Below are 25,988 nucleotides of genomic sequence, written 5' to 3'. Positions count from 1 at the left end.
CATTTTCAGACTTGATTGGAGGATTTGAATGATCCAGAAATTCTGGACTGGGTAATTATCCCCTTTCTTTGCAAGGAAGAAGAACAAGAAGAGAGTTTGCAAGAAGGAACTATCAGACTCCAGAATGATGAAGAGGCAAAAATGCTTTTCAAAACTGTTGGTTTTTGTGGTATGTGGCTACACTTTCATAAGAAGTTTCTTGGTCTTTGGAGAAGAGCCAAACTGCTTTGCGTTACAGTTCCATCCACCTACCTTGCTGAACGAGGCCTCAGTACGGTGAACCACATACTCAGAAAAACAGAAACCACTTGGACATTGTTACATGTGGGAGCCTAAGGTTTTTGCTCTCATGCCTCAAACTAGATATTTCAACTCTTGCTAAAACCCATCAAGCTCAAGAATCACTGATATTGAAGCTGCTGTATGGTGCACAGGTACTGTGTAAGCTAGGATTCAAGACAAATAAAAATTTAAAGCAGAAGATTTTTTATCATGTTAACACATGGTAGACATATTTTTACCCTATGGGGGTGCCAGAAAGTACATTGTGTTTAACAGGGGCATTGGCAAGTATGAAGGTGATTTAGAGAGGCATTGGCAAGTATGAATGTGCCTTGGGGGGCAGTGCACTAAAAAAGGTTTGGGAAACTCTGGTATACACCATTTGCACACTCAGTCACATCTAGGCACATGGGGAGTTTTCCTCTTTGACATTTTGTGTGAAGTCTTATTGTGTTTGTGTCATGCTAAAGCCTTCAATGAGACTGTGAGTCAATGCCTTGTCTGAAGAAAGAGCAGATGTAACACACACAGTTCCAGTCTGACTGGAATGGATCATCTGACAAAGTATGATATGTATTTCTCAACATTTCTCCTTTCGGAAGGATTATGAATAATTTTCTTTTGAATTAGAAAGTCCAAGGGTGTACCCTAGATGATCATAGTTGTCGTGAAATATCACAAATATCAAAGCCGAGGTGTACACTGAAGGGTCACTGAATTGTGAATCTCAGTTTAATCAGCACTGTGATGTTGCTAAACATGTTTTCTGCAGGATTCTCAGTTAGGTCCCATATCAGCCTGGTCTTGATGTTCAGCAGTCCCTGGGAAATGGGATCCCTTCATAAAACTTGACGGAATCAGGATCGCTCCCCTTATTGCTAAATGCTGGTGTTATTCCACAAGCAGCATATAATTTTGTCAATGCTTGGGTAATTCTAACAAACCATTCTCCTTGGGACATTCCTAGGGATCACTGAGTTTCCCTCTTGGACTGAGTTCAGTGTCCAGCATGTAGATCAATGTAACTTTAGCAATTTGTCTGATCCAGGATTTAGGCACAAAGCATGTCAGATTGGACAGCAGACTGGGTAGACCCCTGTGTCTTGTCTCACCAATTTGTCTTGTGCCCAACATTATCAAAGGGTCATCTGTCCTTTGACTGAGTCAATTTGGAATTTCAGGCCTGTTCACCTTCATCACCTCGTGCCTCACAGCCACTGGGTGAAAAACAGGTTCCAGTTCTTGCTGACTGGAGTCAGACAGGAGGGAATCTGGCCAAGGAAACTGGAATTGGGATCTGAGTCACACTGAAGCAACAACGTACACAAATGAATGAATGTATGGACAACCAGAAACACAAGAGATTCTACAGATGCTGGGAATATTGAAAAACACTCTCAAAACGTGGGAGGGACTCAGCAAGTCAGACAGCAAATTTGTAGGTGAATTAACAGTCGATCTTTAAGGCCAAGAGACTTCACCGGTACTGGAATGGAAGTGGGCTGAAGCCAGAATAAGAGGTGGGTGGAGTGGAAAGGAATACATTCTGTCAGATGAGTGAGACCAGGTGAGGGGGAAAGGGTGTGGATGGGGAGGGGGTATGAAGTAAGAAGCTGGTAGGGGATAAGTGGAAGAGATAATTGCCTGAAGCAGAAGGAATCTGTTAACACAGTGGACCATGGATGTCAGTGCAGAAGAAGGGGAACAAAATGGAGATGATGGGCAGGTGAGGAGAAGTGAAGGGATGAGGGGATTAGAAAAGAAAGAATAAAGGAGTGGGAATTGGGGGAGATTACTGGGATTTGTAGACATCAGATTGGCAGATATCTGGATGGAATATGAGGTGTTGCTGCTCCAACCTGACTTTGGCCTCACCATGGCAGTAGAGGAGGCCATGGACAGACATGTCAGAATGGGAATGGGAAGTCAATTTGAAATAGGTGGCCACAAGGATAATAGAAAGTCAAATTGAAATGTAGAAGGGTGAGATAGCCAGTTTGAATTGCATGTTTTCTTCTCTCTCTGTTAAACCCATCTGAATGGATACCAGAGACAGGTCTGGAATCCAGTAAATGGATTGTAATAAAGTAGAAAAAAGGGAGAATAAAGGAATTGGGGGAGATTACTCAGAAGTGCAATAATAAAGATTCCTGTCATCAGGTTGGCAGATATCCGGATGGTTCAGGTTCTCTGGATTGTTCGTTTGAATTCTTTTTTGTTTGCACAATTTCTTCTTTCTTTTTCACACATTGGATGTTTGACTCAATTCTATTGTGTTTCTTTGTTTTGTGACTGCCTGCAAGAAGAGAATCTCAAGGTTGTATATGGTGCACAGACTTTGATGATAAATGTACCTTGTATTTTGTACTTTATCAGTTCACTCACATAACTAAACCAGGGCTGCACCATGATTTAGTGTTGACCTTGAATTCATAGCACAATGTAAACAATTTCAATAATGGGGTGAGTCCCAGGGCCCTACCTTGGACGTTCTTCACTTGCTTCTTGATACGGGTGTTGGAGGGGGGATGAATCACGGTACAGCTGAAGACTGATTCTGTCTTCCACTCCTCTAAACTCACGGTCAGAAAGTGTCTGGCACTGAAGGTCCACCCCTGCTCCAGAGCGGTCGGTGTAGCACTGGTGTTGGAGGTGATCACGGTGCTGCCTTTCTCCCAAGTGACATTTATTTGGTCCGGGTAGAATTTGGAGACCATGCACTCCAGTGTAGCTGTTTTCCTATTCTTGGTCTCTTCCTGAGCTGGTGGTAGCAGTCTGACCTTGGGAATTTTTATCTCAACTGGAATAAACAAGAAAACAGGAAATGTCAAACACTTTGACTCAGGTAACTAATGGTGGCCATTTAATCGCTGGTCTCTTGCCCACCTTTGGTACTATTGGTCCGTGCTGACACTCGGGAAGATGAAGGAGATACCTGAGCAGAGCACTCGTACTCCACCCCACTGAACCACTCCTCCACACTGATCTGGAGTTCGCTGAGCACTCTGTATCGGGACCCGTCTCTCTGCGCTTGATGGATGACATATTCTTTAGTTTTCTCCTTCCCGCTCACATGCCAAGAGATGTGGATATATTTGGGATCTGTACAGATAACCGTACACTTCACAATAGCAGTCTTGTCGATCCACATCTTTTCAATGTCGGGATTTTGAATAAAAACAGTCAATTCTGTGGATTAGAAATGGAAATCTTCAGGATCGGACTGGAGATATTTCTACTGGTTGTGGTAGGTCAAGACAGATCATCAGTACATGACAGATGCATTTAATGCAAAGAGAAAAACAGAAACACCCAGGGCTGAATTGTGCGTCAGACTGCTCATGATCATGTCTTTACCTCTGTTGTATTCTTGACCCAGAGTCCTCACCCCATCTTCCCTTTTCCTTCCATCCACCTGCCACATTACACAGAATTCCTCTAAATCACTGTGAACTACCTCACATAGAATGGTCGCTGTCCTCTTCATCCAGATCTCTTCGAAGGTTTGCTTAAAGTGACTGAGTGGCGGGTATCTGAACATTCATCTGAGAGAAACGTCGCAATTATTATTTCACCATTCCCCAATGAACCAGTTTGTCACTGACAAGACTAGCATTTCCTGTTCATCTCTGGTCAACGATTTGCCTGTCCCATCAAGATAGATGAGACCAATCTACATTGAAGAAAGGACTCTCCCCTACTGAGCAGACAGGGTAATCACCCAGAGAGAAAGTAAATGAACAAGATTGGCCTTTACATTGTTTTTGCAGTTCTGTGGTCACTTAAACTGTTACAAGCCACATATTAAAACAAATACAGAAAATGCCCAGCATTTTAGAGTGCGTCTGTGGAATGGGAAATTGAGAAAACATTACACATGAAAATATTTCAGTAAATGTGGATTAAATTTTAAAATTAACACCACATATATTTCATTTATCGACACAAATATTTAAATGCACCTTTTTCTGTGTTAAGTGTAAAGAAACTGCTGCTTTGTCAGAATGTTGTGTGTTCAAGCTGCCCTCCAGACGCTTCTACACGTTGTCCAGGCTGACTATTCCCACACCGGAGCAGAGGGAGAGCTGCTCTGCTGGAAATTCAGTCACAACTCAGGCACTCATCGGAGGCTCGGATCATGTTTGTTGATGGTGGAGAACAAATCGAAGATTGTCTGATTTTATCGATGAGCCAGATTAAAAAGATTAAGGTGTTGTCTCCAAAGTCGAAGGATGAATGGAGCCTTTGGTGTTCAGCTCACTACGCTATGAGGCTTCACTCGCCTCAGCACTGAGCTGACTCTGCAGCTGCGGCCTGCAGCCATCGGCACTCACCTCAGCACTGAGCCTGGCTCCATGGCCGTGGCCTGCAGCCATCGGTCTCCTGGACCGGTTGCAGTGCTGAACTGGTAACTGGTAAATTTGCATGTGGATTTACTTCAGGGTAATGGTCCCCAACCACCGGGCTGCAAAGCATGTGCTACCAGGCCACGAGGAAACAATACGATTTGGCAATATGAAACAATATAAGTCAGCTGCACCTTTCCTCATTCCCTGTCACGCCCACTGCTGAACTTGAATGAATGCGAGGTCATTACGCACACGAAGTCATTACCCACGTGAGGTCATCAGTCAGTCATTAACCTATAACTACTCGATGAATGAAAAACAAACGTCACTTGAGTTTCTTTGGAAGAGGTGGTAGGGGACATAAATGGCCTAACGATGGTAATAACACTGAGACAGCTGAGGCCAAGGCTGCAAAAAAAAAAGAAATCTTCTTTCAACAGAAAGTACAAAATCGTACATAAAATATGGCTTTAATGTGACCGGTGTCTCGCACACTCCAAGCCCCCTGTGTGTGCGATATGTGGAGACAAGCACAATGAAGCCATCAAAACTGCTTCAGCACCTCGAGTCCAAGCACCCTGCACTTAAAGACAAACCCATTGAGTTTTTTGAGCAGAAAAAACGTGAGCAAGTGGGACAGAAGCAAGTGCTGAGAGCCATCACCTCTACAAATGCTGCTGCTCCAAGAGCATCGTACTTAGTGGCTAGCCGTATTGCTAAGGCTAAAACGCCTTTTCTTGTTGGTGAAGAATTGATTCTTCCTGTTGCCAAGGAGATGTGCCATGAACTGTTGGGAGAAGCTCAGCTAACAAGGTTTCTCTTTCAGCTACCACAGTTTCAAGGAGAATCGATGACATAGCGGAGGACATCGAAGCACAGCTGTTGGAACAGCTTAACGAGTCACCATGGTATGCTATCCAGGTCGACGAGTCTACTGATATCAACAACAAGGCAATACTGCTGGTTTATGTGAATATATACTTCAAGACAATGTGCACGAGGATATGTTGTGTGCACTGCCGCTGCCAATTAACACAACTGGGGCGGAACTATTCAAGTCTTTGAATGACTACATGTCAGGTAAACTGGACTGATCATTCTGTGTTGGAATATGCACAGACGGGGCTGCAGCTATGACTGGACGGCTGTCCGGTTGCTCCTGAATGCCAATCTACACGTTGTGTCATACACAGGGAAATGCTGGCTAGCCAAAATAAGTCACATGATCTTAACAGCGTATTGAGTGACATTGTTGAAGTTATCAATCACATCAAAGCAAAAGCCCTTAACTCAAACAACAGCACACACAAAATGCTGGTTGTGCTGAACTACATATACCTGTCTGGACTGCTCCTGTGGCTCCTCCCACAAACCCCTGTATAAAGGCGATTGAGGCCTGAGCCTGGCCTCATTCTCCAGGATGTAGTGTTGTTCATTCTTCCAGTCAATAAAAGCCGATATCTCGCTTCTTACGTCTCAGAGTGAGTTATTGATGGTGCATCAATTTTATTGACTGGAAGTTAAAACATGGAAACCGTTTTACATCCGGAAAGATTGGATTTGGACCCCCAAGGCCTTGAAGCAGCTCTTGCCTTTGAACTCTGGCTTGCATGCTTCCAATCATACTTGGAGGAGGTTCGTGCAACTGACCCCGCTGTTAGGCACAGAATTCTCCTCTCGAGAGTCACCCCAAAAGTTTATTCATTCATCAGGGACCTCTCGACCTACGAAAGGGCGCTTGACGCCCTCAAAAGACAGTACCTGCGGCCGGTGAACGCCGTCTACGCCAGACATCGCTTGGCCACGTGCAGACAGTGCCCTGCGGAGTCGTCCGCCGAATTTCTCCAAGCTGTACAGGCACTCGTGCGGACCTGTGACTGCAAAACGCTCACGGCGGAACAGCATGCGGAACTCTTGGTCCGAGACGCCTTTGTGACCGGAATTAGGTCAGTATATTTGCGCCAGCGGCTGCTGGAAAATGCTGATCTTACCTTACGCTCGGTGATCGAGATGGCAGACACGCTGGAGGCTGCTCTGCACAACGTTGACGCTGTCCAGCCGTGCGATTCCCCGCCAGTTCCGTGGACACCTCCGACCCCGCCGCCACCGGTTCCCGTGAGTGAATTCGCCAATGCCGCTGCCAGTCGTGGTTCCACGCACTCCCCGAACCCGACCAAGCGAAAGCTGTGTTATTTCTGTGGGCTTGAGAAACATCCTTGAAACCGTTGCCCAGCTCGAGAAGCGACCTGCTCCAGCTGCGGAAAGCCGGGCCATTTCGCCAGAGCCTGTAAGTCTAAACCGCGCGCGGGGTCGAACAGCGCTGCGTTTGAGACGTGGGGGCCGCCATCTTCCATGCCCGGATGTTGGTGGCCATCTTTGTCGGCGTCACCATGCCCCGCCCCCTACCCGTGTGAGTCATGGGGGCCGCCATCTTGCATGCCCGGATGTGGGCGGCCATCTTTGCCGACGTCACCATGCCCCGCCCCCGACTCGCCGGTGTTTACCGGGCACCAAGACGGCATTTCAACTCTGGCCACCGTAACCCTCGACCAAAGCGCTCCGCACCAGCTCGCAAGGTCAATAATGGACATCCTGGTGGAGGGACACAGGACTAGCTGCCTGTTTGACATGGGCAACACTGAGAGTTTTATTGACCCGGACACAGTGCAATGCTGTGGACTCGTGACACGGCCGGTAAGTCACAGGATCACCTTGGCTTCTGGGTCGCATTCCACAGACATCCAGGTGGGTTGTGTAGCAACACTGGTGGTGCAGGGCACAGAATATCGGAACTTTGTGCTACTGGTCATGCCTCGACTGTGCGCACCTGTGCTATTGGGGCTGGACTTCCAGAGCCATCTCAAAAGTGTGACTATGGCATATGATGGGCCCCTCCCACCGCTCACTGTCAGGAATCCTCAGTTTGGTGGGACTTCGCCATATACCCCGTTACCGCACACACATACACACTGAACCACACGTCCCGCCCAGCACCATGCCGATAGCTGTGCTACTGACACTACTTGCAGCCTCTCCACCCTCAAGATCCCTCCCCCATCGCTGTTCGCCAACCTGACCCCCAACTGTAAACCGGTGGCGACTAAAAGCAGGAGGTACAGCGCAGGGGACAGGGCCTTCATTCAGTCAGAGGTGCAGCGGCTGCTCGGGGTGGGGATCATCGAGTCAAGCACAAGCCCTTGGCGGTCCCAGGTGGTCGTTGTTCGGACCGGGCAGAAAAATAGGATGGTTGTGGACTATAGCCAGACCATCAATAGATTCACGCAGCTTGACGCGTACCCCCTACCCCGCATTGTGGATATGGTCAATCAGATAGCTCAGTACAAGGTGTACTCGACAATAGATCTGAAATCCGCTTATCACCAGCTTCCCATCCGCCCAGAGGACCACCCCTACACCGCCTTCGAGGCGGGCGGCAGGCTCTATCACTTCCTGCGCATCCCATTTGGTGTCACCAATGGTGTCTCAGTCTTCCAGAGGGAAATGGACCGGATGGTGGACCAGTACGACCTGAAGGCCACATTTCCCTATCTAGATAACATCACCATCTGTGGTCGCGACTGGTCGGATCACGACGCCAACCTCCAACGATTTTTCCAAGTGGCCGAAGCTTTGAACCTTACTTATAACAGGGACAAGTGTGTGTTCAGAACCACCCGACTCGCTATCCTTGGGTATCTCGTGGAAAACGGGGTCATTGGGCCTGACCCCAACCGTATGTGCCCCCTGTTAGAACTCCCTCTTCCCACCACTCTCAAAGCCCTCAGACGGTGCCTGGGTTTTTTTCCTATTACGCCCAATGGGTCCCCCATTACGCAGACAAGGCCCGCCCCCTGGTCAAGTCTACCACTTTTCCCCTCTCTGCTGAGGCCCGCGCAGCCTTCAGCTGCATTAAATGGGACATTGCCAAAGCAACGATGCATGCGGTGGACGAGACCATTCCCTTCCAAGTAGAGAGTGACGCCTCCGATTTCGCGCTTGCCGCTACCCTCAATCAGGAAGGCAGGCCAGTGGCATTCTTTTCTCGTACCCTTCAAGGCTCTGAACTTCGGCACTCCGCGGTGGAGAAAGAAGCCCAGGCCATAGTGGAAGCTATTAGGCACTGGAGGCACTATCTCGCCGGCAAAAGGTTCACCTTGCTGACTAACCAGCGCTCAGTTGTGTTCATGTTCAGCAACCAACAGCGGGACAAAATCAAAAATGATAAAATTTTGCGGTGGAGAATAGAACTCTCCACCTACAATTCTGATATCCTGTACCGGCCTGGCAGACTCAATGAGCCCCCTGATGCCCTATCCCGGGGAACGTGCTAGCGCACAGCTCGACCAGCTGTATGCCCTTCATGCATATCTTTGCCATCTGGGGTTCACCCGATTTTACCATTTCGTTAAAGCCCAGAACCTGCCGTACTCCCTGGAAGACATCAGGACGATGACCAGGGACTGCCAAATCTGCACTGAGTGCAAACCGCACTTCTACCGTCCTGACACGGCGCAACTTGTCAAGGCCACCCGCCCTTTTGAGCGACTGAGTGTTGACTTTAAGGGCCCCCTTCCCTCCACCAACCGCAATGTCTATTTTCTCAATATTATTGACGAGTACTCGCGATTCCCCTTTGCCATTCCCTGCCCCGACACCACTGCCACATCCGTCATAAAAGCCCTGCGCCAGCTCTTCACTCTGTTCGGATATCCCTGCTATATCCACAGTGATAGAGGGTCTTCCTTTATGAGTGACGAATTGCGCCGGTTCCTGCTAGCTAGGGGCATTGCTACGAGTCGAACCACGAGTTACAATCCCTGGGGGAATGGACAGGTGGAGAGGGAGAATGCCACAGTGTGGAAGGCCACACTTTTAGCCCTTAAGTCAAAAGGGTTGCCGGTCTCTCGATGGCAGGAGGTCCTCCCTGAGGCACTCCACTCTATCCGCTCCCTGTTATGTACGTCCACCAATGCCACCCCTCACGAACGCCTATTCTCTTTTCCCAGGAAGTCTGTCACTGGGACCACCCTACCAGTTTGGCTGACGTCCCCGGGGCCAGTGCTGCTACGTAAACATGTGAGGAGTAATAAATACTCCCCGCTGGTCGAGAGGGTTCACCTCCTGCATGCTAATCCCCAGTATGCCTACGTGGTCTTGCCTGATGGGCGGGAGGACATGGTCTCTGTCCGCGACCTGGCGCCCGCAGGAGCAGCAGACCACTACCCCGTACACTCCACGGTAACTATGAACCCTGTACCCGAGATGACACCGCGCACACCGTGCCTCACACAGACTCCTCACGACACTCATGTACCAGGCATCTCGTACGCGTATATTCCGGGCGCCTCGCACACACGTGAGGGATCCCTGACACCTCCAGTTAGGCCAGAACCAGCACAACCTCCGTCTCCGGTGCAATCACCACCTCCGGCACCTGTGCAATCACCACCTCCGGCATCTGTGCAATCACCACCTCCGTCTCCTGTGCAATCACCACCTCCGACACCTGTGCAATCACCACCTCCGACACCTGTGCAACCACCACCACCGGCACCTGTGCAAACACCACCACCGGCATCTGTGCAATCACCACCACCAGCACCTGTGCAATCACCACCTCCGGCACCTGTGCAATCACCACCACCGGCACCTGTGCAATCACCACCTCCGGCATCTGTGCAATCACCACCTCCGGCACCTGTGCAATCACCACCACTGGCACCTGTGCAATCACCACCACCGGCATCTGTGCAATCACCACCTCCGGCACCTGTGCAATCACCACCACCGGCATCTGTGCAATCACCACCTCCGGCACCTGTGCAATCACCACCACCGGCATCTGTGCAATCAACACCACCGGCATCTGTGCAATCACCACCACCGGCATCTGTGCAATCAACACCACCAGCACCTGTGCAATCACCACCACCGGCACCTGTGCAATCACCACTGGCACCTGTGCAATCACCACCACCGGCATCTGTGCAATCACCACCTCCGGCACCTGTGCAATCGCAGCCGGAGCTACGTAGATCGCAGCGACAGATTCGACCACCTGATAGACTTAACCTGTAAATATACTTGTAAGAAACTTCACCACCTGGGGACTCTTTTTAATACAAAAGGGGGGTGAATGTGGTGAACTACATATACCTGTCTGGACTGCTCCTGTGGCTCCTCCCACAGACCCCTGTATAAAGGCGATTGAGGCCTGAGCCTGGCCTCATTCTCCAGGATGTAGTGTTGTTCATTCTTCCAGTCAATAAAAGCCGATATCTCGCTTCTTACGTCTCAGAGTGAGTTATTGATGGTGCATCACTGGTGGAACACAGCAGGCCAGGCTGAAGCGCTGTCGACATTTCGGGCCGAGACCCTTCATCAGGACTAACCGAAAGGAAAGATAGTAACGGATTTGAAAGATTTGACAGTACTGTCAAAATGAATCCAAACTCAGGTTGGAGGAACAACACATTATATACCGGCTGGGTAGCCTCCAACCTGATGGCATGAACATTGACTTCTCTAACTTCTGTTAATGGCCCTCCTCCCCTTCTTACCCCATCCATGACATATTTAGTTGTTTGCCTGTTCTCCATCTCCCTCTGGTATTCCCCCCCCCCTTTCTCCCGAGGCCTCCCGTCCCATGATCCTTTCCCTTCTCTAGCTCTGAATCACTTTCGCCAATCACCTTTCCAGCTCTTAGCTTCATCCCACCCCCTCCGGTCTTCTCCTATCATTTTGCATTTCCCCCTCCCCCCACTACTCTCAAATCTCTTACTATCTTTCCTTTCAGTTAGTCCTGACGAAGGGTCTCGGCCCAAAATGTCGACAGCGCTTCTCCCTATAGATGCTGCCCGGCCTGCTGTGTTCCACCATCATTTTGTGTGTGTTGTTTGAATTTCCAGCATCTGCAGATTTCCTTGTGTTAGCCCTTAACTCACATCTGTTTGAGCAGCTTTGCGAGGAAATGGATGCAGAGCACAAACGCCTTCTCTTACACACTGAAGTCAGGTGGCTATCAAGGGGGAGAACCCTGGCCAGGGATTTTGAGTTAAGAGAGCCGCGACAGAGATTTCTTTCAGGAAAAATATCACCACTTCAGTGACGAGGAATGAATAGCAAAACTCACTTATCTGTGTGACTTCTTCAACCTGTTCAATGAACTCAATTTGTCACTTCAGGGGAGAATGACAACTGTCTTCAAGTTGGCAGATAAAGTGTCTGCTCTCAAAGCAAAACTGGAACTGTGGAGACGGCCAGTGGACAGGCGCATATTTGACATGTTCCCAAAATTAGCTGGGATTTTGGGAGAGACTTGAGGCTGCATCGTCCTTCTCACAGCTGGTGTGCAATCACCTATCTTCGCTGTCGACAGAATTCGAGCGTTACTTCCCAACAGCAAATCACCCAAGACATGCAAAGGAATGGGTCCATGACCAATTTGTGAATCATCCATGTCAGTGCGGGAAGAAGATCAACTCCGAGCTTGCAAATGACGGTGGGCTGAAAAGTATGTTTGACGTAACATCTCTGCCGGTATTCTGGATCAAAGTCAAGGCTGAATATCCTGAGACAGCCACGAAAGCACGGAAAACGTTGCTTCCATTTCCAACATCATATCTCTGCAAAGCTGGGTTTTCTGCAATGAATGCAACAAAACCTAAATTGCGGAATAGACTTCGAGTATCGCTGTCTCCCATCACGCCTCGATGGGATGGTCTTGTTGCAGGGAAACAAGCCCAGGTTTCCCACTGATTCAGCGATATTGGTGTGTTGCAATGATTTTATATGTTCAAATGAGGAAAATATGCGCTGTGAGTTTAATATCCAAATGTTACTTAAAATGTTATGATGCTATTGACATAAGTGACTTATAATTGACTTATCACTATATTAATGTGAGGAAAATATGCGCTGTGTGTTAAATATTAAATTCATTAGATAAACCCTTTTAGAAACAAAATTGAGTGTATTAGCCACTTGTAAGTGACCTAAAGTTGACTTATCAGCTATATTCCGATTGTGATTAACACACCCCCTCCCGTGGGCCGGTCTGCAAGAATATTGTCAATATTAAACCAGTCCGTGATGCAAAAAAGGTTGGCGACCCTGCTTTAGGGGACTCAGCGGTTCAGGTTTTGTGGATTGTTTCTTTGAATTTTATTGTTTGCACAATTTGTTCTTTCTTTTTCACACATTGGATGTTTGACGCTGAATTCTATTGTGTTTCTTTGTTTTGTGACTGCCTGCAAGAAGAGAATCTCAAGGTTGTATATGGTGCACAGACTTTGATAATAAATATACCTTGTAATTTGTACTTTATCAGTTCACTCACATAACTAAACCAGGGCTGCACCGTGATTTAGTGTTGACCTTGAATTCATAGCACAATGTAAACAATTTCAATAATGGGCTGAGTCCCAGCACCCTACCTTGGACGTTCTTCACTTGCTTCTTGATACGGGTGTTGGAGGGGGGATGAATCACTGTACAGCTGAAGACTGATTCTGTCTTCCACTCCTGTAAACTCACGGTCAGGAAGTGTCTGGCACTGAAAGTCCACCCCTGCTCCAGAGCGGTCGGTGTCGCACTGGTGTTGGAGGTGATCACGGTGCTGCCTTTCTCCCAGATGACATTTATTTGATCCGGGAAGAATCCAGAGGCCACACACTCCAGTGTGGCTGTTATCCTTTTCTTGGTCTCTTCCTGAGGTGGAGGCAGCAGTCTGACCTTGGGACGTTTTATCTCGACTGGAGTAGACGAGAAAACAAAGGAAATGTCAAACAATTTGATTGAGATAACTAATGCTGGCCATTTAATCTCTGGTCTCTTGCCCACCTTTGGTACTATTGGTCAGTGCTGACACTCGGGAAGATGAAGAAGATCCCTGAGCGGAGCACTCGTACTCCACCCCACTGAACCACTCCTCCACACTGATCTGGAGTTCGCTGAGCACTCTGTATTGGGACCCGTCCCTCTCCGCTTGATGGGTGTGAATTCCTTTAGTTTTTTCCTTCCCGCCCACATGCCAAGAGATGTGGATATCTTTGGGATCTGTACAGAGAACCGTGCACTTCACGGTAGCAGTCTTGCCGATCCACATCTCTTCAATGTCGGGACTTTGAATAAAGACAGACAATTCTGTGGATTAGAAATGGAAATCTTCAGAATCGGACTGGAGATATTTCTACTGGTTGTGGTAGGTCAAGACAGATCATCACTACATGACAGATGCATTTAATGCAAACAGAATAAAAGAAATACGCAGGGCTGAATTGTGTGTCAGTCTGCTGGTGATCATGTCTTCACCTCCGTTGCTGTCTGGACCCAAAGTCCTCACCTCATCTTCCCTCTTCCTTCCGTCCACCTGCCAGGTTACACTGAATCCCTGTAAATCACTGTGAACCACCTCACACAGAATGGTTGCTGTCCTCTTTGTCCAGATCTCTTTGAAGGAAAGTTTGCTTAAAGTGGCTGAGTGGCAGGTATCTGAACATTCATCTGGGAGAAACATTCGTTATTGTTTCACCATTTCCCAGTGGACGAGTTTGGCACTGACAAGAAAAACGTCTCCTGTTCATCTCTGGTCAATGATTTGCCAGTCCCATCAAGATAGATGAGACCTATCTAACATTGGTGAAGAAAGGAATCTCCCCTATTGAGCAGAGAAGGTAAACACCCTGAGCGAATGTAAATGAACAAGTTTGGCCCTTATACGAGGAATTCTGCAGATGCTGGATATTCAAGCAACACACACAAAATGCTGGTGGAATGCAGCAGGCCAGGCAGCATCTATAGGGAGAAGTACAGCCGACGATTTGGGCCGTGACCCTTCGTCAGGACTAACTGAAAGAAGAGATAGTACGAGATTTGAAACTGGGAGAGGGAGGGGGAGATCCGAAATGACAGGAGGGGGAGGGATGAAGCTAAGAGCTCGAAAGATGATTGGCAAAAGGGATACACAGCTGGGAAAAGAATCATAGGATGGGAGGCCCAGGGAGAAAGACGGGGAGGGGAGCACCAGAGGGAGATGGAGAGCAGGCAAGGAGTGCTTGTGAGAGGGACAGAGAGGGGGAAAAGAGAGAAAAGAAAAAAAGGGGGGGGGGGATAATAAATAAATAAATAAGGGATGAGGTAAGAAGGGGAGGAGGGGCATTAACAGAAGTTAGAGAAATCAATGTTCATGCCATCAGTTTGGAGGTTTCTGAGCAGAGCACTCGTACTCCACCCCACTGAACCACTCCTCCACACTGATCTGGAGTTCGCTGAGCACTCTGTATCGGGACCCGTCCCTCTCCGCTTGATGGGTGTGAATTCCTTTAGTTTTCTCCTTCCTGCCCACGTGCCAAGAGATGTGGATATCTTCGGGATCAGTACAGATAACCGTGCACTTCACGGTAGCAGTCTTGTCGATCCACATCTCTTCAATGTCGGGATTTTGAATAAAGACAGACAATTCTGTGGATTAGAAATGGAAATGCTCAGGATCTTACTGGAGATCTTTCTATTGGTCGTGTTAGGTCAAGACAGATCATCAGTACATGACAGATGCATTTAATGCAAACAGAATAACAGAAACACCCAGGGCTGAATCACGTGTCTCATATTCCTCCACGTTTTGATTCAGAAAAGAAAATCAGAACAAAGGATGTGTTAACTAGGCTTTGAATCCCTTTCTAATAACTGTACCAATTGGTTCACTGTGAGACAGAGAAGCATGCAGATTTCTCAGCAGAGACACAGCTCAGTATATTCTTTGCTTGGAGACTCAGTGCCATTGATTAGTAACAATGGACACTGTGAATCAATGAGAATCCCTTTCTTCATCTGGGCCGAGCCTGGGATTCACTTAGTTTAATAACTTCACATCCCGACATTCCAGTCTTACTGTGGCTGTTCCTCTCCCCATCTCTGCAACCTTCACCACCAACACAAACTTCGGAAAACATCGTATTCTTTCAACTCTGCTCATTCATAAATGGGCACTACTTCTGCTGGTGCCTGTGATTTTAGCATTCGTGCTGACAAACATTGAAGCCTCTGTCTCTGTTGAAATGAGCAGTCACGGTCAGAGTGCGTTGTTAAGTTGCTGGGCTGATGAACTGGGAAAATAGTTTCAAATCCCAACCTGGTGGATGGGAGTTTAAATTTAATTCATCAGTGCTTTTTGGAATAGAAAGATGTCTACGGAGGTATTTGTAGTTTCATTCCCTGTGATAACTTCCGGAGAGAAGTCCCATCTGATCCGGCTGGTCTGTGACTCCAGACCTGCAGCAACACGGCTGAACCTGAATCACCATCAGGAATGAGGCAGCAAGTCCCTCAGTTCCAGAGCGCTCAGTGATTGATAGGAAATGATAAATGAATAAAACAGCTCTTTGATCAAGTGTTGGGTCACCTGTCCTCTGGGTTAGTGTCGGTTTTGTGTGAAGTTGTTGAGGCCGTCTCCCAATGCACGATCTTCAGTTCACGGACATTGCAGCTCTCTGCACTTTGTGTACACCATTTACACACTTGGTCACCTTCGGGAACGTGGGTGTTTTTGTTCTTTGACATTTAGTGTGGAGGCTGATTGTGTTTGTGTTGTGGTTGAGTCCTTCAGTGAGACTGTGAGTCAGTGTCTTTGTCTGAAGAAAGAGCAGATGTAACACACACTGTCCAGTCTGACTGGGACGGATCATCTGACAAAGTATGATGTGTATTTCTTAACCTTTCTCATGTCAGTAAGATTATGAGCAATTTTCTTTTAGAACAGAAAGTCCATGGGTGTAGTCTAGATGATCATTGTTGTTGTGTAATATCACAAATCTACAAACCTAGGTGTACACTGAAGGGTCACGGAATTGTGAATCCCAGTTTAATCAGCACTGTGATGTTGTTAAACGTGTTTTCTGCAGGTTTCTCAGTTAGGTCCCATATCAGCCTGGTCTTGATGTTCAGCAGTCCCTGGGAAATGCGATCCTCTCATAAAATCTGACCGAGTCACGATCGCTCCCCTTATTGCTGAATTATTCCACAAGAAGCATAGCATTCTGTCAGTGCTTGGGTAATTTTAACAAAACATTGTCCTTTCTGACATTCTTTGGGATCACTGAGTTTCCCTCTTGGACTGAATTCAGTGTCCCGCACGTGGATCAATGTAACTTTAACAAATTGTCTGATCCAGGAATTACACACAAAGCATGTCAGATTGGACAGGAGACTGGTTAGACCCGTGTCTTGTCTCACCAATTTGTCTTGTGCCCAACATTATCAAAGGGTCATCCGTCCTTTGACTGAGTCAATTTGGAATTTCAGCTCCGTTCACCTTCATCACCTCGTGCCTCACAGCCACTGGGTGAAAAACAGGTTCCAGTTCTTGCTGACTGGAGTCAGACAGGAGGGAATCTGGCCAAGGAAACTGGAATTGGGATCTGAGTCACACTGAAGCAACAATGTACACAAATGAATGAGAGTATGGACAACCAGAAACACAAGAGATTCTACAGATGCTGGAGATCTTGAACAACACACACAAACATCTATGGAGGGAAATAAACAGTCAATCTTTCATGCCAAGTGGCTTCACCTGTACTGGAAAGGAAGGGGGCAGAAGCCAGAATAAGAGGTGGGTGGAGTGGAGAGGAATAAATTCTGTCAGATGAGAGGTGAGACCAGGTGAGGGGGAAAGGGAGTGGATGGGGAGGGGGTATGAAGTAAGAAGCTGGTGGGGGATAAGTGGAAGAGATAAATGGCTGAAACAGCAGGAATCTGACAGGGCAGTGGACCATGGAGGAAATGTTCAAGAGGAGGGGAACCAAATGTAGATGATGGGCAGATGAGGAGAAGTGATAGAATGAGGTGGTATCTAATATGGGGATTAGAAAAAAAGGGGATTAAAGGACCGGGGGGAGATTACTGGAGGTTGCAGAAATTAGAACTCAAGCTATCAGGCTGGCAGATATCTGGATGGAATATGAGGTGTTGCTACTCCAACCTGACTTTGGCCTCACCAGGGCAGTAGAGGAGACCATGGACAGACATGTCAGAATGGGAATGGGAAGTCAAATTGAAAAAGGTGGCCACAAGAATAATAGAAAGTCGAATAGAAATGTGATTGGAGAGGCAGTCAGTTTGAATCATGTGTTTTCTTCTCTCTTTGTTAAATTTCCATCCCAATGGATACCAGGGGCAGGTCGGGAATCCATGGATAAATGGATTGTAATGAAATTCAATGACGAATTGTATACACAGCCAATCACTGTATTTCACACTTTCCTGCAGAACAATGATACTGTCGGGTAAAACCATCGGAGAATGTTGCATTGAGATTACACTGGTAAAAGAACTTTGGCACAGGCTTCAAAGGACAGTTGGGACAGTTTCCACCTGGAAATGGAAGGTTCATAGATTTAAGTGTTAGATATTTTCAGCTCTTTTCCCATGCTTGGAAAAAGGGAGCCCCACATATTCCTACTCTCTATCCTCTATATATCGCATCCTATCGGGATGAGGTTGTGTCAGCCATGATAAATGCATGTGCTCTCTGAACCTGGTCAAGGATTTGAGGACACAAGGTCACAACATTCACTCGAGGACTGGGCATCAATTAAAAAATAATCCGGGCACCTACATTTCAGTGAGTGGACAATCGACAGAAGAGTCTCTCAGGAAACACTGGAAACAGACTCTGGGGACTGAAGCAAATACAAAATTGCAGAGATATTTTTTGAGGAACGAACACTGAGAAGACAGTGAAAAGGGGAAAGGGAGGTTTTCTCCAGATTGTAAAGCATGGGACGTGAGCTTTGCTCACTAACTTATTTTCAATATAACTACAAAGAGAGACAACTAAAATTGTTGAGACACAATGGACAGGTGACCTCATCTTCTACCTTTCCCGCCCAGTAGATGGGGTTAAAGCTGTCGGTGATATGAGTTGATTCAAAGTGCAAAGATCATATGTACATCATTCAACCAAATTGACAGTAGGGACAGGAATTGTGTGGGAGTATCAGTTAAGTATACAGGAGAGTATAACATCGGTAGCAGAGCGAAGGGCACTGAGTAGGCTACGGTCAATTATGGAAAACCCTGAACATCCTCTACATAGCACCATCCAGAGACAGAGAAGCAGTTTCAGCGACAGGTTGCTATCGATGCAATGCTCCTCAGACAGGATGAAGAGATCAATACTCCCCAATGCCATTCGGCTTTACAATTCAACCGCCAGGAGTAAGATATGTTAAAGTGCCGGGGTTAGGACTCAATGTACTTAAGTAAACTACTTAAGAACTTTTTTAAAGCTATTATTAATGCTTTTTGAGAGAGTGATTTAGATGCATATCATATTTTTACTGAGTTAAGTATTGTATGTAATTAGTTTTGCTACAACAAGTGTATGGGACATTGGAAAAAAATGTTGAATTTCCCCATGGGGATGAATAAAGTATCTATCTATCTATCTATCTATCTAAGTAGTTCAGTGTTGTAAGTTAGTTAATTTTTCTTCAGACATCACTCACCCCCTTGATACGTCATGTTGACCTGACCACTGAAACCGGAAGGTGCGTGATTCACTTCACAAGTATATTTCTGTTCCTTGGTCCATTCCCGCACAGGCACTGTCAGGTAAGAGATTGTTTCAAATCCACCATCAGATCTCCGAGTGGAAGGGAGAACGATGCCTGCTTGGGCAGATCCAGCTTTTTTCCAGGACACTGTAACGTTGTCAGGAGAGAATCCAGATATCACACAGCCCAGGACAGCATTTGTTTGACTGTGGATCACCTCCCGGGATGGAACAAGGGAGCTGAGCTTCGGAGCTGTAACACATTTAATATCTGTCAGTACATGATTGCTTGGCCCATGTTTTGGATTTCATTCCCCCTCATCCAGGGCTAGTTCCCCAATTCCAGCCCTCTTGTTGTTAATTTACAGCTGATCTGACGATTTGATGGCTCACACCAGTGAGTGGGAGGGCTGGGTGTATCACTTGGGCCTCCCAGCAGTGTGTCCCACTATGCTATGATAATGCAGAGAGGTGGGTCATGGGGTTGAGGTGCAGACCTGCCGTGATCTAATTGTTTAATGGAGAATGACTGATACCAGCTCCTGTGAGCAGGAGTACATGGTGTGGTACTGTTTCCACTGGTGAGTTTGGGAAACACAATTTTAGGTTCAATGGGAAAGAAGAACAAATGGACAGGAGGGAATTATTTTGTTGTAACTGCAAAGGCTGGTTCAGATCTGTGAGAAGATGGTTAAAGAAGGGCAGTGGGGTGGATTCCTTCATCACATTCACCAGGGATTGCTTTTACCAGAAGAGGGGGAAGCTGCAGGGTGGAGGGGAAAGTGCAGGAGGAGTGGGGTAAAGTTTAAATTGTTGTTCTATGCAGGGGTACGATGGGCCAGCGGTCTCTGTATGTGTACAGGAGCTGATCTGTAGGGAGGTTTTTGTGGGATGGGATGGTGGAGAGGTTCCTGAAAGGAGTGGATACAATGGAGACAGATCAGCATAAGTTGTTTCCTCCACCCTCCACTGATACGGAGTTTCATTGAGTTCAGGAGGACGTCTCCCCCCATATCAATTCCATACGTTTTCTCGCTGTGATTTTGGTGAGGAGTCATACTGCTGTTGTAAGATTAGAATAAAGGAGTTAATTGCCGCGCCGAACATTATCTGACAAAGGTTCGTGTTCCAGGTTTACGCTCTGAGATCAATGCAGCTTTTAAGAGAAAATTATGTCTCATACTAACATTGAGGTTTCTGGAACTCCACTGTCACCATCCCTGCCTTGCACGTGTAGACTTTATTCTTCTTCCAGTCTGCCGCAGAGACTTCGAGCAAGCTGCTCATCGTGTACTTTGAATTTTGCCCCAACACCGCCGGGTATTTCTTGATTCCTGTGGTGATGTCCCCACTGTTAGTGGACCATGTCTGACTGATGCTCTCAGGCTGATAGTCCTTGACCAGACAGAGGAGCCTGATGCCTTGGTCAGATTCTGTGTTGCAGGAAGGAGTGATGTAGACTGATCGTATGGACTTGACCACTGAAATGGAAAGAAATTCACAGAAGTTCTGTAAATAAATGCACTACTGGCAGACAGAGGAGACATGTTATACATTACCATTACTAACTACTGTGCTAAAGTCTGAGACACATAAGCTGGGATGCCCATCCGACCCCTCCACTGTACTGTAGCAATTTTGTGTATTGCACTGTACCTCTGCCACCAAAGAAAAACAAATTTTCATGACAGATGTGAGTGAGGATAAACCTGATTCTGATGTGGGTCTCTATTGTGGACTGAGAGTGGGAAAGGGAAGGGAGTGAGAAGCATCAGAGAGACATTCCGGAAAGATCAATAAACCAATTGTTTTGAATCAAGTGACCTTGCCTGTTGTCTCAGAGCTGGTTGGAACTGCACCCATGCCAACTGCTGCCCCTGCTCTGTCACCTGTCCCACACCCCTCCCGTGGCACTCCACCCTCACCATTCCCAACATCCTTTGCTCTCACCAGATTTACAAACTCACTCTCCACTCCACTTTGACAAATATGCTACTACGGAAAAGTCTTAGGCACGCTAACAATATACACAGGCCCAAGATCTTTGCACAGTACTGTTTATAAACGAGTAATTTCCAAAATTATTCACCCCATGAAACAAAACTCTCACCACTTCAACACCCAGCTGGGAATCTGCGTCACTGAGCTCAGAGGCTATGGGTCAGTCTCACAGTGGAGGCTTGAGCCCACAGTCACAAGTGTACCCCAACACCCCACCCAGAACCGTACTGAGACAGTCATCCAATGTCCGATGTGAAGTCGATGCCAACATTGCGTTTGCCTTCTTTACCACAGACTCAACCTGTAAATTCACCTTCTGGGAGACTCGCACGAGGACTCCGAAGTCTTTCGCACTTCTGATGCACCCTCTGCACTACTTGATGCATCTGACACCGCCTCAAAATTCAACCCATGCAACTGAGGAAGAACTTCAACTGCACCGAGCCTGTGGGAATTACAAGCCAAACGCCTTCCCAACACACCAGGCCAAGAATCGCACTGAGATGAATGGTGACTGTGATCCTTTGACAAGTCTAGTCTGCGAGGGAATCATTGAGGTGGAATCCCCAGTTTAATCCTGGGAACTCCAGCAAGGCCCCGTGTCATGTGGTGGAGTGTGGTGACAGTTCTGGTGGCATCTGTCACTCAGTAAATCTTGGTGCACAGTGGTCTGTGGAACTGTGAGACTGACTCCAGTGTAAGTGGCTAGACACTGGTAAATGGTTCTCTTCGGGAATGCCAGCTACAGCCAGCACCATTCAAACCACAGTATCTTCAGTTTCCCTTGTATTGAGCAGCAGGGGAAAGGGATGGTCAGCTGTGGTCTGAGGAACCTTGCTGCTGTTTATCAGCGTCAACCCTTGACAACAAGGGAGTTATGGAACCAAAGACCTGGGACCATCAGGACGACCATCAGTAATCTGTGTCTATCTATTCATCTACCACACAGTCAGTGACTTTAAATTCCTGGGTGTCACTATCTCAGAGGACCTGTCCTGGACTCAGCATATAAATGTAATTGCAGAGGAAACAGGACAGTGCCTCTACTTCCTCAGGAGTCTGTGGAGATTTGGCATGATGTCGAAAACCTTGATAAACTTCTATAGATGTCTACTGGAAAGTGTATTGACTGGCTACATTATGGCCTGGTATGGGAACAGCAATGCCTTTGAATGGAAAATACTGCAAACGATAGTGGATTCAGCCCAGTACGTAATGGGTAAAGCACTCTCAACCATTGAGCACATCTACATGAAATGCTGTCGTAAGAAAGCAGCATCTATCATCAAAGATCCTCACCACCCAGGCCGGGCTCTTTTCTCACTGCTGCCATCAGGCAGAAGGAACAAGAGCCTCACGACTCACAGCACCAGTTTCAAGAACAGTTACTACCCTCAACCATCCGGCTCTTAAATAAAAGAGGATATTTACACTCATCTATTGAGATGTTCCAATAAACAATGATCTCACTTTAAGGGCTCTTTACCTTGTTATTTATTGCAACTTATTTAGGGTTGCATTTCAACAGTTTATTGTCTTCTATGCTCTTGCTGTTTCATTGATCCTGTTTACAGTTACCATTCTTTAGATTTGCTGAGTATGCCCACAAGAAAATGAATCTCAGAGTTGTTATGTGGTGACATATATGTACCCTGATAATAAATTTTACTTTGAATTTTCAGACATCAAATAAAGATTTTCCAATGGTGGAGAGCTTTAGGAATTGAAGGCTAAAAGTGACCATTCCCTTCCAACATCAACCAAACAGACTAGATTGTCATGTTGTAGTTCAGCTTGTGGACAAGTGACACACGGCAGAAGTACTTGCTGGGTTGGTAAAGGCTATGGGATGTTCTGGGGTTGTAGAAGCCAATGAAAAACAAATTGTTTTCATCAAAATAGGAAAGTTACGTTACATCCGGAGTTTCTCCGGTTACTGGATGATTTACTCCACGCCTCTCTACATTCAGTAAAATAAAACTGGGAACAGTGTAGTAGCCAGAAATCAGACTGACGGAGTTTGGTGAAAGGTCACTAATGTGAAACATCAACTCTGTTTCTCAACCCACAGATGTTCCCTGAGCTGCTCAGTGTTGGCAGTGCAGGAGGCACAATAATGTCAGTCGGTGAGATTTGCAGCTGAGGATCTTTTACATCCCGGGACCAGCAGGTGGTAAGTACAGTTCTGTCTGGATCAGTGTTCCTCGGGGTCTTTATAAAAACACCCATCAAACTGACAGCAGGGTGCAGGGGTAAAGAGGGGAACTGGATCTGGGTGGGTCACAGGGAGCTGGGGTGAAGAGGGGATCTGGATCGGGGTGGGTCACAGGGTCCTGGGGTGAAGAAGGGAACTGGATCTGGGTGGGTCACAGGGTGCTGGGGTAAAGAGGGGAACTGGATCTGGGTGGGTCACAGGGAGCGGGGGTAAAGAGGGGAACTGGAACTGGGTGGGTCACAGGGCGCTGGGGTGGAAGGGAACTGGATCTGGGTGGGTCACAGGGTGCTGGGGTGAAGAGGGGAACTGGATCTGGGTGGGTCACAGGGTGCTGGGGTGAAGAGGGGAACTGGATCTGGATGGGTCACAGGGTGCTGGGGTGAAGAGGGAAACTGGAACTGGGTGTGTCACAGGGTGCTGGGGAAGAGGGGATCTGGAACTGGGTGGGTCACCGGGTGCTGGGGTGAAGAGGGGAACTGGAACTGGGTGGGTCACAGGGTGCTGGGGTGAAGAAGGGAACTGGATCTGGATGGGTCACAGGCAGCGGGGGTGAAGAGGGGAACTGGATCTGGATGGGTCACAGGGTGCTGGGGTGAAGAGGGGAACTGGAACTGGGTGGGTCACAGGGTGCTGGGGTGAAGAGGGGAACTGGAACTGGGTGTGTCACAGGGTACTGGGGTGAAAAGGGGAACTGGATCTGGGTGGGTCACAGGGTGCTGGGGTGAAGAGGGGAACTGGAACTGGGAGTGTAACAGGGTGCTGGGGTGGAGGGGATCTGGAACTGGGTGGGTCACAGGGTGCTGGGGTGAAGAGGGGAACTGGAACTGGGTGGGTCACAGGGTGCTGGGGTGAAGAAGGGAACTGGATCTGGATGGTTCACAGGCAGCTGGGGTGAAGAGGGGAACTGGATCTGGATGGGTTACAGGGTGCTGGGGTGAAGAGGGGAACTGGATCTGGGTGGGTCACAGGGTGCTGGGGTGAAGAGGGGAACTGGAACTGGGTGTGTCACAGGGTGCTGGGGTGAAGAGGGGAACTGGATCTGGGTGGGTCAGAGGGTGCTGGGGTGAAGAGGGGAACTGGAACTGGGTGTGTCACAGGGTGCTGGGGTGGAGGGGATCTGGATCTGGGTGGGTCACAGGGTGCTGGGGTGAAGAGGGGATCTGGAACTGGGTGGGACACAAGGTGCGGGGGTAAAGAAGGGAATTGGATCTGGGTGGATCACAGGGTGCTGGGGTGAAGAGGGGAACTGGATCTCGGTGGGTCACAGGGTGCTGGGGTGGAGGGGAACTGGAACTGGGTGTGTCACAGGGTGCTGGGGTGGAGGGGATCTGGATCTGGGTGGGTCACAGGGTGCTGGGGTGAAGAGGGGATCTGGAACTGGGTGGGTCACAAGGTGCTGGGGTGAAGAAGGGAACAGGATCTGGGTGGGTCACAGGGTGCTGGGGTGAAGATGGGAACTGGATCTGGGTGGGTCACAGGGTGCTGGGGTGAAGAAGGGAACAGGATCTGGGTGGGTCACAGGGTGCTTGGGTAAAGAGGGGAACTGGATCTGGGTGGGTCACAGGGTGCTGGGGTGGAGGGGAACTGGATCTGGGTGTGTCACAGGGTGCTGGGGTGAAGAGGGGAACTGGATCTGGGTGTGTCACAGGGCGCTGGGGTGAAGAAGGGAACTGGATCTGGGTGGGTCACAGGGTGCTGGGGTGGAGGGGAACTGTGTCTGGGTGAGTCACAGGGTGCTGGGGTGAAGAGGGAAACTGGATCTGGGTGGGTCACAGGGAGCTTGGGTGAAGAGGGGAACTGGATCTTGGTGGGTCACAAGGTGCTGGGGTGAAGAGGGGAACTGGATCTGGGTGGGTGACAGGGTCATGCTGTAAAGAGGGAAAAGATCTGGGTGGATCACAGAGTGCTGGGGTAAAGATGGGAGTTGGATCTGTGTGGGTCACAGGGTGCTGGGGTGAAGAAGGGAACAGGATCTGGGTGGGTCACAGGGTGCTTGGGTAAAGAGGGCAACTGGATCTGGGTGGGTCACAGGGTGCTTGGGTGAAGAGGGTAACTGGATCTGGGTGGGTCACAGGATGCTGGGGTGAAGATGGGAACTGGATCTGGGTGGGTCACAGGGTGCTGGGGTGAAGAAGGGAACTGGATGTGGGTGGGTCACAGGGTGCTGGGGTGAAGTGGGGAATTGGATCTGGGTGGGTCACAGGGAGCTGGGGTGAAGAAGGGAACTGGATCTGGGTGGGTCACAGGGTGCTGGGGTGGAGGGGAACTGGATCAGGGTGTGTCACAGGGTGCTGGGGTGAAGAGGGGAACTGGATCTGCGTGTGTCACAGGGTGCTGGGGTGAAGAGGGGAACTGGATCTGGGTGTGTCACAGGGTGTTGGGGTGAAGAGGGGAACTGGATCTGGGTGTGTCACAGGGAGCTGGGATGAAGAGGGGAACTGGAACTGGGTGGGTCACAACGCGCTGGGGGGAAGAAGGGAACTGGATCTGGGTGGGTCACAGGGTGCTGGGGTGAAGAGGGGAATTGGATCAGGGTGGGTCACAGGGTTCTGGGGTGAAGAGTGGAACTGGATCTGGGTGGGTCACA

At 48.3% G+C, this 25,988-nt stretch overlaps 1 gene segment (V, D, J or C); it reads right to left on the bottom strand.

Moving 5' to 3' along the window:
- LOC140716616 (Ig gamma chain C region-like) overlaps nt 1-25,988 on the bottom strand; it is a 96,765-nt gene that overhangs the window by 15,603 nt on the left and 55,174 nt on the right. The window contains 6 exon segments of the C gene segment in view: nt 2,765-3,082; nt 3,169-3,471; nt 13,067-13,384; nt 13,473-13,775; nt 19,139-19,438; nt 20,373-20,666. Of these exon segments, the coding sequence occupies nt 2,765-3,082; nt 3,169-3,471; nt 13,067-13,384; nt 13,473-13,775; nt 19,139-19,438; nt 20,373-20,472 (1,642 nt within the window).

Source organism: Hemitrygon akajei, chromosome 25 (assembly GCF_048418815.1).
Source record: "Hemitrygon akajei chromosome 25, sHemAka1.3, whole genome shotgun sequence".
In the NCBI taxonomy this organism is placed as follows: Eukaryota; Metazoa; Chordata; class Chondrichthyes; order Myliobatiformes; family Dasyatidae; genus Hemitrygon; species Hemitrygon akajei.
The sequence above is the reverse complement of the archived record's forward strand: the minus strand, read 5'-3'. Positions and strand labels throughout refer to the sequence as shown.